Raw genomic sequence first — 13,608 nt, forward strand, 5'->3', positions numbered from 1 at the left:
GGCCTTGCGTGGCCTGCACACGTCCAGCCTAAGGAACGCACGGCTCGTCTCAAGTTCCAGCTGCGTGTCGTTTACCTGCATGTCTTTGAAGCCCAGCTCATGTAGAGTCTTCTCATCGTAGTCTGTGGTGAGTTCATGACCAGAAGAGATCATCCGCACAGGCCCCATCAGACCACCTGTGCGCACGCACACACCACACACACACACACACACACACACACACACACACAGATATATACACACCATTGTAGCATCACTTTTTTATCTTTTGGAATCTGTGTGTGTGTGTGTGTGTGTGTGTGTGTGTGTGTGTGTGTGTGTGTGTGTGTACCTGGGTACTCTGGTTGGCGTGCTGTGTTTTGGTTGAACTCCTGTAGCTGAGCCTGCTGGTTGAGCTGGTCCTTCTGCAGGTTCTCGTACCAGTGTGTGACCTCTGCCCTCAAATCTGCCACCTGATCGCTGGGGTACATCTCTATCGTCATCTATCATCACACACACACACACACACACACACCATATTAGCCATTACAGCACTGAAAAACTCTAAAAATAAAACTGAAGCCCCATTTATTTGTTTCAATAATAATAATCACGTTAAAAGCTGCAAGTGGTAGACGTGCTTGTGTGTGTGTGTGTGTGTGTGTGTGTGTGTGCGCGTGGAGGCAGGTCTGACTGGCCGACAGGCTGGTGAGGGTGGACGGGTGGGAAGGTGTGTACCTTGTCGGGCAGACCGGCAGGCCAGTGAGTGTGTGAGTGAGTGTGTGTGTGTGTGTGTGTGTGTGTGTGTGTGTGATGTGTGTGTGTGCACGCACCTTGTCAGGCAGGCCAGCAGGCTGGCACACAATGCGGAGGGGCAGAGACTGTTTATCACTGAGAGCTTTGAGGTGACTGCTGATTCCTGCCCCCTCAATCTGCCACTGACGTAGATGATATGCAAACCTGCAGAGAGAGAGAGAGAGAGAGAGAGAGAGAGAGAGAGAGAGAGCAGAACACATCTTCAAAGAGTGACACACAGTTCGTCTCTGGGTGCATGGTGTCAGCACTTTGCAATACTTTACCCAGCAATACTCACTTTGACCAGTCCTCAGTCACGCGTCTGTGTGTGTGTGTGTGAGCGTGTGTGTGTGAGCGTGCGCACGCGTACCTGCGCCTGAAGGCCTCCAGGTGTGTTTTGAGCATGAGCAAGCCCCTCTCTATGATGGTGAGGCTGGACTGCGGCTCCTTCTCCAGGTTGGCCGAGGCAATCATCAGACTCTCCATACACTTACTGATGAACTCCTGCTCCTTCTCCAGGCCCGTCTTCCCTGAAACACACACCCCGCTTCACCTGTCAACACGCCGCATCTCCATCATAGCATACAAACACAAACGTGAAGACAGCTCACAGATTTTATCAGTATAAATGGTTGCTTGTTTGTAGCGTATAACAAGCTGACCGTGCATGTGTGTGTGTGTGCACTCTTGATACAACTGACCATTGATGTAGTAAGAGTTGATATACTGGATGGCAGCTCGACTGATATCTGCTGACTGCGCTCTCAGGGCAATACCCCACAACTGATCCATCCCACACAGCTAGAGAGAGAGTAAAAAAATAAAATAAAAAATTACATAGTCTGTGCACTTTTGGTTCACGTCTGCCTTCCCCATTAGCCAGTGCGGAGGTGCCCACGATGCAACACGTGGGGGGGGGGGCTATGGAAAGCAAGGCGTGTCTGTACCTCACAGTTGGAGTTGCTGTCGTAGGCGCTGGTGGCCAGCCGGGCCAGGTTACAGAGATGCTGGAAGAGGTTGAGCCCCGTCATGCTAATGGTCTCCGGCTTGAGCTGCGGCATCTGACGGCAGGTGGAGGTGGAGGAGAGAGGAGAGGGAAAGGTGCATTTAATAACCTGGAATACCACATTAGGTGTGGGCGACATGACAAAATGCTCTCGCCACTGTGACAAATTACAACACGACGAGCTTTTCTGGCATATGGTCTCTTCTGACTTGGCGCGGATGTTGCACTGGTGTACAGGCTCACGTTTGTTCAGAAAAACTAAATATTGTGTTACTTCATGCATCATCAGGATAACATCTTCAAGCATGGTGGTGCCATATTTAAACCATATTGTTCATCTCTCCAGGGCCTGATGTGTTTCAACCAGGACGTTCAGGAGCGTTAACGATGGCTAAAGGGGCAGTAGGTCTGAAGCGAGGACGTGCTGGGACGTACCTTCTCCAGGAACAGGTGTTTGTAGGTCTCCATGCCCATGGCGTGCTGATCTTTACTGCGCACCTGGTTGAGGAACCAGTGCAGCGCATCGTCGTAACACTCAGAGTCCTCCACCAGGCAGTGCCACAAGATGTCAACCTGCTCCAGACTCAACCCTGACACACACACACGCTCTCAGCAACTAAAGAGTACTGAGTGGCACTGACATCTAAAGGACTCATATAGACTCACTGAAGTGATCCGGGGAGCCCAGCGTGGAGAACACACAGGTGAGGAACTGCAGTCGTACCTGCACCTCCGCACTGTGGCTATATCTGCCACACACACACACACACACACACACACACACACACACACACACACATCAGCATCTCTAGGTGTCAGCCTCAAAAATAAACAAAAACTGGTGCACGGGACTCACAGGGAGAACTTATGACGCTGCTCCCGCACTTCCTGGATGTAGTGCAGAAGGTCCTCAAAGAACAGCTTCATCATGTGCAGCTCCTTCTCTGCCCACCTGCAGTATACACAGTATCCTCCTCATCAACACACACAGTAAAGACCATCATCATCCTCATCCAAATACACACAGTAAAGACCATCATCCTCCTCATCAACACGCACACAGTAAAGACCCTCGTCCTCACCACTTCAGGAACATGTCTGAACAGTTTTTGCAGGTTAGGTTTCATGAACAAGCACCTCCTTGTGGAGAACTTCCTGCTTGCTAACAGTGAGGGAGTGAGCTACAATCCAGTGCTTCGCATCTAAAAACAAACATGGCTAAGAGTGAAAGGAAACTAGCCTGGCTAACAGTCTTGCTTGTGCTACTGGTAATCAATGCAAACAGCACCCCCTTACGGCCATGCACAAGGCAGTTGGATGACGGCCCCTCTTACATGGTAATCCAGTGTGTGTCGTAGCTGGAGCCGAACTGCTGGAAGGTTCCGAACAGCTTGGGTAGCAGACGCAGAGACACCACCACGGACCTGAGAAACAGGATCAATTAGTGATGCCTGAGGCCACAATAAACCGCGTCAACGAACAAGCTTCAACCCAGTCTGTGTAAACCGAATTACGCCAGTCATTTCACACGTAACATCCAGCTCAGGCGGGGTGTGGGCGGTGCCTGACCGGTGGTGGGCCAGGTTGTCCAGGCAGCCCTCAATGAAGCGCATGCGTATCTGACGGTCGGTGAACCAGCAGACGAGGGAACACAGCAGCTTCTCTGCCTCGCCGATCAGCCCCGCCGACAGGTGGATCTGAGGAAGGGAGGAACGGAGACGTGGCGAGGATTAACACCCTTCAAACCCACAGGCTCGCTTACCCTCTCCCCTTCTCTCTCCATTTCTCATTCATCTGCCCATCCCTCGTCCGTCCCCATGCCTGCGTACCGGGGCGTACATCGTGGGTGTGGGCCTTACCGCGTCCTCGTCCTGCACCAGGTCCCACAGCAGCGTGTTGCCTTTCTTACACACGTTGTCCAGGTTGATGTCCGTCACAGCGTGGCCTGCGTACTGGTGCTTATGGACTGCCGGCCCTAAGCGTGGTGGTCACGCAAAGATGAGAGTTCACAGGTGCGCGAACGTGCGTGCACGTTTGTGTGTGCGTGCACGCGTGCAGTACCTTGTACCAGGTGTTCGTGGTAGATGGTGGCCAGGTTTGGCAGGTGCTGCTGCAGGTGGGAGCTGAGCTCCGCGTGCGAGTTGATCTGCACCAGCTCCTCCTCACAGCCAGACTCCTCGCCGTCGAAGTCCGCCATGTTCTTCTCCGACTTGGCACTGACCTGGGAACTGCTGCAGCTCACATCGTCCGCGCTCAGCATGTCCTCCACCATGTGACTGGAGAGAGAGAGAGAGAGAGGGAGGGAGGGAGAGATGCATAACCGCGCAGCTACAACCTAGAGTCCTAATCCAAGACTCCTAATCTAACAGGCTAATTCTATTTAGACTATGGGGTCAGGATTAAGGTTTGGTTCAGAGCGCCCTGCATCTCCCACCATCCTTCATACCGTCAAACCAGGTGAAGGTCATTCAATTCCACTCAGCACGCCAGCGTCTAGCTGTTCTTAAGGTAGCAACCGAGTTTGGCTTAACCATATTACATCACGTTCAGACCAAGTCCTCCTTAAACCACGGATTCCAGTTTTACAATAAAACCCCCTAATCACAGTAGACGCAGGGCTGGTGGCGCTGACCCCTTACCCTTCGTGGTGGTGGTGGTGGTGGTGGTGGTGATGGTGGTGATGGTGGTGGTGATGGTGGTGGTGCTGGGGGTTGATGAAGCGCCTACATCCAAACAGCTCGTTGCCCATGGCTTCGGACAGGAAGTCAGCAGTCCGTGGAAGGCACGGTGGCTCCTGGGAAGCGGGAGCCACGTGCGAGGGACCCATCTCCGCCCCCAGACCTTTCTGAGTCTGAGGCTGTGGAGGATTGTGGGATTGAGGGAGGGCGGAGGGGTCGACCCGCTCCCCGGACGAGCCCTCCAAACAGGCCGAGGAGGAAGAACAGGCGTCCAAGATCCGCAGGGAGGAAGAGGAGGTAGGGGTGACCATGGCAACGGTCACCTCCGGGGTGAAAGGCAGGGTTTTGGGTTTGGGGAGGCTCGGCCCAGGACCTGCGCCGATGGCCCCAGAGGCTGATGGCCCGGGAATTCCGGGCCTTTCCGGAGGACCCTGGACGTCCCCGAGGGCCTCCCCGGCCTTCCGTTTGCGAAACTCGGACGCAAGCGGCTCGCGGGAATCCCGCGCCTCCTTCCGCGGGCTGCCCTCGGCAGCGGCGGCTGGCCGCTCTTCTTCGTCCTCCTCTTCCTCGTCCTCCTCATCGTCCTCGTCGTCTTCCTCCTCCTCCTCTTCTTCCTCTTCCTCCTCCTCTTCCTTTAAGGCCTCACTGTCGGCCATGTCGTCAGAGTGGAGCTCGCTGCCGGGGCTGCCGGCCGATTGGCTGGCCCGGCTAGACTCCGCTCCGTTGCTGGAGGCCTCGCTCCGCCCACTGCTGCTGCCGGGACGGCTGCTCCCCTCCTCCTCGCCGCTGTTGGCCGTCTCGTCCGAGCTTCCCTGCATGGACTCCTGCGCGCGCGCGCACACACACACACACACAGGCAGCTGTTAGACCTACCTGGCGGAGGTCTGGCGCAGGCTTGTCCCTGAGAGCGCCAGACAGAGGTCGTAACCTCACAGGTTTAGTGTGACAGTGTAACCGCAACGTCAATATTTATACATACTGGCATGATGACATCAGATCATTATATACCTACACATACAACTTGGACTGTGCACTTTTAGGTACGTGTATGTGCTGTGTGTGTGTGTGTCTGTGTGGGTGCTATCTGTGCATTTCATGTGTACCTGTGTGTGTTAGAGTATTCACCTGTGTTGTGTGTGTTATTTGTGTGTTCACCTCTGTGTCAGACAGCCTCTGCTGGCCTCGTTTGCCGCTGCTCATGATTGGCTCATCCATCTCCATGTCACTTCCTCCACTGTGATGCGTGTCACTGTTGTCACTGCTCTCTGGACTCGCTGCCGGGGAACCTGGGAAATAAACACCACCACAAATAATCGCACACAGATACAACAACAAACACCCAATACTGAGAGAACTAATACAGAGAGAGAAAGTCTCTGACATGGATTTTTGGAAATGAAGTCAATAAAATACGTATACTTGTTTGGCCACACACACACACCCTACCTGTCTTGTTGCCCATGGGCAGGTTGGTGTTGAGAAGCGATGTGAAGGAGCTCTGTTTGGAGAGCTGGGCCTTAGCTGCTAGTGCGTTGTTCCATAGCGCCTTTATCAACATGGACGCCAAGTACAGCGTCTACATGTGAGCATGCACGCACATACATACACACACACACACACACACACACACACACACACACACACACACACACACACACGGAACGAGCAGCCATTTGTTTTTGATTGGTGGCTGAAATATTTGCGATATCTGTATCCATACAGGTGAAAAACTGGCGCGTGTTTCTCAGTATTCGGTGTGTGCCGTTTACTGAGTACAGAAAGACTTATGACTGAGGCTGTAGCAAACTGAGTGCGTTCATGTGCATACCTGCTCAGTGTGTGCGCTGGGGTGGAGGCCAGACACTAGGTTGAGGACGTGTCTAAGAGGCACTGGGTCCAGGTTCTTGATGAGGGAGGGGAAGAGGTCATGGATGTACCGGCTACAGTGCTTCAGCTGAGGACACACATACACACAAACGATAAATGTCAGGTTTCCTGTCAGGGCTAAGTCATCACCCAGGGGGCACCAGGGGCACCCAGCAGGCCTCAGTCAGGTAAGCAGCAGAGTGTGTGTGTGTGTGTGTGCGCGCGCGCGCGCGCATGCGTGCGTCTAACCTGAGCTGCAGCCCATATACAGTCTATGTGCTGTGTGCTCAGTCTGCCCTCTGCAGCCAGAAAGTTCAGGATCACTTGGCACTGCTTAATGATCTACAACAAAAGAGACAGTTAAACACCCACACCCACACCCAGCCCTCCTCAAAATCACACACCCCCCCTACATGCAACCCTCCTCAAAACTACACCCCTATGCGCACGCACACCAACCCACCCTCCTCAAATCACATGCCCCTACGCACAAGCAACCAACCAACCCTCCTCAAATCGCACGCCCCACACGCAACCTCCCTCAATCACACACGCGCAACCTCCCTCAATCACACACCTACACACACACACACTGCATGTTTTCCCATGCACTCCACATTTCAGGGCACTGGTTCCAGGGGAAGCAGCACTCTGACCTCAATGTGCAAATTTGGTCCGAAAATGTGCTCCACCACACTGTTCCTGATGAGCCAATCGGCGAGCTCCTTCGCAATGGACCTGAAAGGGGACACAGACAGAGTCACGTTTCACCTTCACACACACACGGTCACATCTCACCTTCACACACGGCGAATGGTCACGTTTCACCATCTCACTCACACACACAGAGCACGGTCATGTTTCACCATCTCTCTCTCTCTCTCTCTCTCTCTCTCTCTCACACACACACACACACACAGTGCAGGGTCGCGTTTCCCCCGACCCTGTCCCATGCGAGCAGCTGAGCACGCAGGCCGCCGGCACACAGCAGGGGCGGACCACAGCCGCACGTGCGCCGCAACCCACACGAGCCCATGAGAGAGGGGTGTGTGTGTGGGAGGGGGAGCACTCACGTCTCCGTGTCAGACACCAGAGACTCGTTATTGCAGACATCGTTAAAGGTGTGCAGCTGGTTCTGCAAAGATGCAAGGGAAAACAAAACCACGTCAGACATTCGTGGAGGAGACAGTGGAAGACAGAGACGAAGGGATGGAGGACTGTGTGGACATGTGGACTCGACGTGTGACTGTATCGGTCTGTAGTTTTACTGCTAGGAGTCATAATCCTGTGTGTGCGTGTGTCGTTTCCTTCCTCGGTGGTCTGATTAAGTGATGGTAGCCTCACTGTAATTAAGGGTGTGTGTGTGTGTGTGTGTGTGTTTGAATGGATGTGTCTCTCACTCCCACAGAGTTCTGGCTTTGTACCAGGGAAGGACTAGCATGTACGCGTGCGTGCGTCTGTGTGTACCGTGATCTGGCTCAGGCCTGCCAGTCTCATGGTGAGCGTGGGGGACATGAAGTATTTGAAGGCAAGGTCCAGGCTCTCCTTGTCGAAGCACAGTGCGGTGTCTAGTGGCTCCTTCACCGTGCTCCACATCAGGTCCGCCATGTTCCGCGCCGCACTCTGCCTGAGCTCCTGGTCCGACAGCTTACACAGATACCTGAAAAAGAGAGAGAGAGCGCTAACACACAGAGCATTTCCGCATTTCTGATGCCGTCGGATAATCTGGCTCGACTCCTTCCCGTGATCTGCTGAGCCGGCTGTAGATTCTCTCCTGCAGACGGGGTGCAGACGTGCCCAGACAAACTGTCCCAGAGAGACGGGGACGTGGGGCTTTGCCCGCAGGCTCCAGGGTGACTCGTGTCTCCCAGTGAGCGGAAACGAGCGGTTGGAGTGGTCCGTGTCCGAAGGGTCCAGGCGGAGCGAGCAAAGAAACGACAGACACACCTCAACTCGCACGGTGTAAAGTTAGAACACTGGTAACAAATCTGAGTCTGTTCAAAAGTCATTTTGTGGGATTGAATACATAATTTTACTGCGTGCCCAACACCCTGGCATGAAAAAGCCTGAGCTCTCTCAGTCTCTCTCCAGCACACGCGCGCGCACACACACACACACACACACACGACCAGTCTCTCTGCTTTCTGCCAGCCGTCTGGCTCCCTAAGGGTCATGTGAGGAAAACCACAGTGACTGTTGCCATGGTGAGAGATGCTCTTCCTAGCAACCCAGCAGAGAGGCACAACCTTGGCGGTGGCGTCAGCAAACCGTAAGTGGCCTTCCTTACCAGACTAAGCCAACACACATACATACACACACACCCACACACAAGTGACCCAGCCAATGCACACACACACCTCCCCCCACCCACACCCAAGCCAATAAACACACACACACACACACACACGCATGCATACACACACTCACCTGACCCAGCTAACAAAGACACCCCAACACATACATCCTGACAGGACAACCTAAAGCGCAGCCCCTCAGCACACCTAGCCAACACACCTTTACCAGACACGGGAAACACACATGTCACACTCAGATTAAGGAACAGATTTATTCAGAGTTACCTGGGAAGGTTTCTAGCACATTCTAACATACTCACAGTGCTGATCTATCCTCAGCTATTCTCGCCCGTTACTGAAGGGCGGGGGGGGGGGGGCATGTCCCCGGGAGGTGTTCTCACCTGATGACGTGTGTGCGGAAGGGGATGATGTGTTGCATCACTGCCGGGATGTGCAGCCATATTCTGATCTGGAACAAGCAAACAGCTCACATTAGACCAACAGGAGAACGGTGTATCTTCCGCTCTGTGTGTGTGTGTGTGTGTGTGTGTACACTCACGTTAGAGACGATGGTTATAAAGGCGTGTGCAATGGGGAAGGGGAGGGTGTCGGGGCTGCCTGACTCGAAACATTCCTTCATCAGAGCCAGACCATGTTTCCCACAGAACAAACACACATAACGCAACAAGTGTAGAGGCACCTCCACATCCTAAAACACACACACAGCCCTCGTCAGATAGAAAGTATCCACAAAGGCACTGCTAAAATTATGTACATGATTTACTTCCTGACAAATGACCAAATCTACTCAGAATAAACACAGAGAACACAAACACATGAGCAAAGTCAAGGCTCCCAGTGCAACAGCTACTCACGAATGACTAAATATCAGAATATATCACATTATTCTGAAGGGCATCCTAAAGAAATGAAAAACACCACACACACCCAGTGCCACATTGATCAACTGAGACCTTCTACGTGTGTGTGTGTGTGTGTGTGTGTGTGTATTAATGCCTAATGCAGAGAGGGGGAAAACAGAAAAAGATCACATTGTGGTTTAAAGGGGAAAGCCAAAAACGTCCTCAATGCAAAAGAGACAGCTAAATGCGTTTACCCAACACTCCAAAATCAAACCGTAATGAAACCATATGATCTACGCTCTGTTTGTACAGAAGGTGGAAACGGAGCAGGTACTCCAGCAGATAAAGACCTCGGAGGAACATGGAGCTCTTGCCAGAAACAATGTCACTTTTCCCCGAATGAGCACGACAGTCATTTTCCCGTACGAACACAGAGCGCTCAGCGTCCGTTCTTCTCTACGAGGCACTGCAGACCACAGGAGACCAACAGCACACTAGTGACACTTCCGCACAGTTCAAGTCCATTCTTAATGAACACCACGTTTGCGGAACGTTTACGATCATTTTTGTCTTTTGCAGGCTTTCAGAATCCCTACCGAGCGAAAGCAAAGAGGTGTCCTGAGACAGAGGGGGCGAAAGAGTTTAACAGGGTCCAGGTCTTATTTCATCTGACACACTGCAGCAGAGACAGAGAGATGGACCCCTGGAGGCTGAGGGCTGTGTGGAGCACTTACATTCATATCACAGAAGGAGCCGAGGATGTTGCTCTCCTGTGCAGAGATGTCCTGAGGGAGACACCAGAGAGACAATGAGAGAAAATGAATATAGAAACAATAAATATTAAATAAACAATAAACAAAGAGTAAATTAGGATTACACCTGCAAAATAGGAAAGTTCTAATGATATGCTTGGTAGAAAACAACTACACTTACATGCGTGTTTAACCAGAGTGCAACCACAGCGTGTGGGTATATGTATGCATGTATCTGTACAGTCCCAATAACTACAGTGGGGGAGAGTTGTGCATATAGTAGTTGTGTGGGTGTTGCATATAGCGTAAAGTTGAGAGTGCATACCTCTATGTTAGAGCATGTGGGGTGTGTGTTGTGTGTGTACCTCTATAGTAGGGTGTGTGTTGTGCTTATAGGCGGTGTACAGGGGGAACTGGATCTGGAAGATCTTGGCGGCACACAGCAGCAATTTCTCCCCATCCTCAGTGCTCCACGTAGTGAAAGGGTCCAGGCTGGCGTCAGCCGCGCTCTCCCCGGCCGCGTCCTCATCCGCACTGGGCACCGCCTCAGCCTGGCCTCCCTGGCACTGGTTCTTCTGTGGCTCAGAAGACAGGGCCTCTCCTGCTCCGTCCTCCTCCTCTGCCGAATCTCTCTCCACATTCAGTGGTTCCTCCTCATTGGGAGAAGGATGTGGGTGGGCAGGGCCCCACCCTGAGCCCGCCCCTTCAACAGTACTGTTGCCATGGCTACTACAGAGGCGGTCCCTCAGGCAGGTAACCTGGGCGATAACCAGGTTAATGAGGGCATAAACCAGCTGGTTGAAGACCTCAAGGTGCTTGTACTCTTTGAAGCAGCAAAGACACTGCCTGCAAACACACACACACACAAACACACACACACACACACACACACACACACACACAGAGTTAACTATCTATTACTATGTTACTAGAGGGAGTATTTCCCATGAATTGTGTATTACTGTAGATCTAAAGCCAAGCAATCTAGTCTCACATGGAATCTCATCTTTAGATTTTTCCCCCCCAAACTGAGGTCTTTTTCCTTCATGGTGACCGGCCAAATGTACCCATGTCACAAATGTCACGATTCCCATCATCATGGGAACATTCAGTGGCCTCAAAAGGCTGAACACACGCACGCACGCTCAGGCAAAGCAGCTGCCGATCCCTGCTCTTACGGACGCCTGCAGGTGGGTGCAGTCCCCAGCTACGCTCCTCCACAGAGGGGACGCTGAGGAAACGTGGTCGTTTCATGTATGGATTACCCCCCCCGCCAAATGAGTAGATATTAGTTCCCTGGCAATGATAACTCAAACACCAGAGCATGCAAAGTAAAAGTAGCCTAAAAGGTCCATCACAACAGACATCACAAAGCTAGAACAGGGGGCACATCCTCTCATACATAAATATCAAATATATACATTATGTGAAATATTACTTTTATATTATATATATAATATATATATATAGATTTTTATATATATATTATATATATAAAAATCTGTGTGTGTGTGTGTGTGTGTGTGAGAGAGATCAACAAACTGACAAGCTGTCTAAGGCAGACTACATACATCCAATGACTAAGTGAATAAATGGAGAGTGATCAGCTGGGTGGGTGAACCTGACCTCTGCGTCCATGTGCTGATGTAGCTGAACACTTTTAAGGCATGTTCCTTCTTCAGCTGGAGGCCATCTGAACTGTCTGCATCCGAGACTGTTGGAGACAGGAGAGAAACACGTGCTTACAAATCATTTTTACACACACACACACACACACACACACACACACACACACACACTTACTTAAGGCTGACACTAATCAACCATAACTATTCAGTTTTCCAGAGGTAGACAGTTCCAGATACTAAAACGTCACACCAGGACTGCATTACTACCACCTGGCTTCGTTAATTAGCTCAAGCCAGACAGCAGAAGTATAGCACGGAGATCAGCTCGGTAAGACGACGCGAGGGCCAGACTTCCACTTTACCCTGCCCTAAACTTCCTTTAAACATTTTAAGCTCCTGTACATTCTGTGTGAAGGCCAATGTTCCTTTAAACTGCCAAGCGTCACGTCTCTGCTTTCAGGCCTGTGAGGGCGTTGGCGGGGCCAGACCCTCCCTGCTTCAAACCCCTCATCGGCCACACTGAGGTCATCCTGGGTCATTCCCCTGAGGAAACCGGGTAATGCACGGGTCACACACATGCACACACCGAGTTGACATTAAGGCTTGTGTGGTTGTGTGTGGGTGTGTGCTGTAGCCAACTCAGCCTGAAACCACAGAGCAGTACTTGTCAGTCAGTCGTGCAGTGCTGGGTTTTAGGGACCTAAAAAAAAGTAGTAGTTTTGGAAAGTGACAAGCTGCTTGCTGAGAGAGAAGTGTGCCTGCTGCATTGGGAGTCTTTGCAACCTGTGCTGATGTTATTTGAATAACCAAGTACGCTACTGACACCAACACACGTACAGACACCACTGACGGTCAGTTGTAGCTGTTAAATCAAACAATTTCATTTTTCATAACACACCCCATCCACCTACACCACACACACACAAAAAAGAGGCAAAGTCGATGGCTCTGAGGATAGTCTGTGTGGGAGAGATTGCAAACGCACACAGAGTTGGTCGTGTTAGTGTGTGTGTGGGTGAGAGTAGGTCTGATTCAGTTAGGACAAGTGGAACATACAGAAGAGTGAGGGAGAACTTGTGCCTCAGAGAAGAATGAGAAGGAACTAAGGCTGAACAGTACATCATTTCGTGTTAGTATCAGGACATTGGCTCTTACGAACGCTGAAGAAGGCAATGTGACTCAAATGAGTACGCTAATCAACAACAGCAATACCCACCATGTGCTGTCAGGGCGTTCAAACAATGGTTATGTACGCCATCTGATGAACTAAAATATTCATGGAGTTTTGACAAACAGGAGTGGAGATGAGACACACCCTGGGTGGAGCCCGACACCCTTCGCGGACGACTCCCGACTCGACGGCCACGGTTCCACATTCACACAGAGGCGGGTCCTGTAGCAGCGACCCATGTACTCCGGACTCCAACACCACATCAAACCACGTATACTGAAATGCACTTCATTTCCAAACACGGAAAGCACATGGGAGTCTGGCATCATCCCATGATCCCTCACACAGCAGGGCCTGGGCTCTGCTGTCAGGCGAATTCTGCTCGCCAGTAGCCCCGTGTAGACATTTCTTGGGAGGCTGAGGAGTGTGCCTACTCTGTAACTGGAGCAGACCCTCTGGTGCCTGTTTATTATACCCAGGAACCACCAGTTCTGGTTTTTATAGACAGCTAAGGCTGGAGTGGTGTCCAGACCTCTGGGCTGCAGGGAGGCAGCATCCGTTATTTGCAAACGTGAA

At 51.7% G+C, this 13,608-nt stretch overlaps 1 protein-coding gene across 1 annotated transcript in view; it reads right to left on the bottom strand.

The window, feature by feature from the left end:
• The window catches only part of usp34 (ubiquitin specific peptidase 34), a 45,747-nt gene that overhangs the window by 27,630 nt on the left and 4,509 nt on the right, over positions 1 to 13,608 (bottom strand). The window contains exons 2-27 of the mRNA XM_081700698.1: positions 11,860 to 11,947; positions 10,599 to 11,079; positions 10,216 to 10,266; positions 9,178 to 9,327; positions 9,020 to 9,087; positions 7,792 to 7,984; positions 7,398 to 7,459; positions 6,981 to 7,062; positions 6,574 to 6,666; positions 6,287 to 6,412; positions 5,905 to 6,034; positions 5,614 to 5,744; positions 4,420 to 5,282; positions 3,842 to 4,056; positions 3,640 to 3,755; positions 3,350 to 3,477; positions 3,115 to 3,204; positions 2,637 to 2,732; positions 2,447 to 2,529; positions 2,216 to 2,370; positions 1,722 to 1,835; positions 1,476 to 1,575; positions 1,145 to 1,304; positions 813 to 939; positions 332 to 482; positions 76 to 176 (exon numbers count right to left, since the gene is read on the bottom strand). Of these exons, the coding sequence (XP_081556824.1) occupies positions 76 to 176; positions 332 to 482; positions 813 to 939; positions 1,145 to 1,304; positions 1,476 to 1,575; positions 1,722 to 1,835; positions 2,216 to 2,370; positions 2,447 to 2,529; positions 2,637 to 2,732; positions 3,115 to 3,204; positions 3,350 to 3,477; positions 3,640 to 3,755; positions 3,842 to 4,056; positions 4,420 to 5,282; positions 5,614 to 5,744; positions 5,905 to 6,034; positions 6,287 to 6,412; positions 6,574 to 6,666; positions 6,981 to 7,062; positions 7,398 to 7,459; positions 7,792 to 7,984; positions 9,020 to 9,087; positions 9,178 to 9,327; positions 10,216 to 10,266; positions 10,599 to 11,079; positions 11,860 to 11,947 (4,154 nt within the window). The remainder of the gene's footprint in view (positions 1 to 75; positions 177 to 331; positions 483 to 812; positions 940 to 1,144; positions 1,305 to 1,475; positions 1,576 to 1,721; positions 1,836 to 2,215; positions 2,371 to 2,446; positions 2,530 to 2,636; positions 2,733 to 3,114; positions 3,205 to 3,349; positions 3,478 to 3,639; positions 3,756 to 3,841; positions 4,057 to 4,419; positions 5,283 to 5,613; positions 5,745 to 5,904; positions 6,035 to 6,286; positions 6,413 to 6,573; positions 6,667 to 6,980; positions 7,063 to 7,397; positions 7,460 to 7,791; positions 7,985 to 9,019; positions 9,088 to 9,177; positions 9,328 to 10,215; positions 10,267 to 10,598; positions 11,080 to 11,859; positions 11,948 to 13,608) is intronic.

Source organism: Electrophorus electricus, chromosome 18 (assembly GCF_041902795.1).
Source record: "Electrophorus electricus isolate QZ-2024a chromosome 18, ASM4190279v1, whole genome shotgun sequence".
Classification (NCBI taxonomy): Eukaryota; Metazoa; Chordata; class Actinopteri; order Gymnotiformes; family Gymnotidae; genus Electrophorus; species Electrophorus electricus.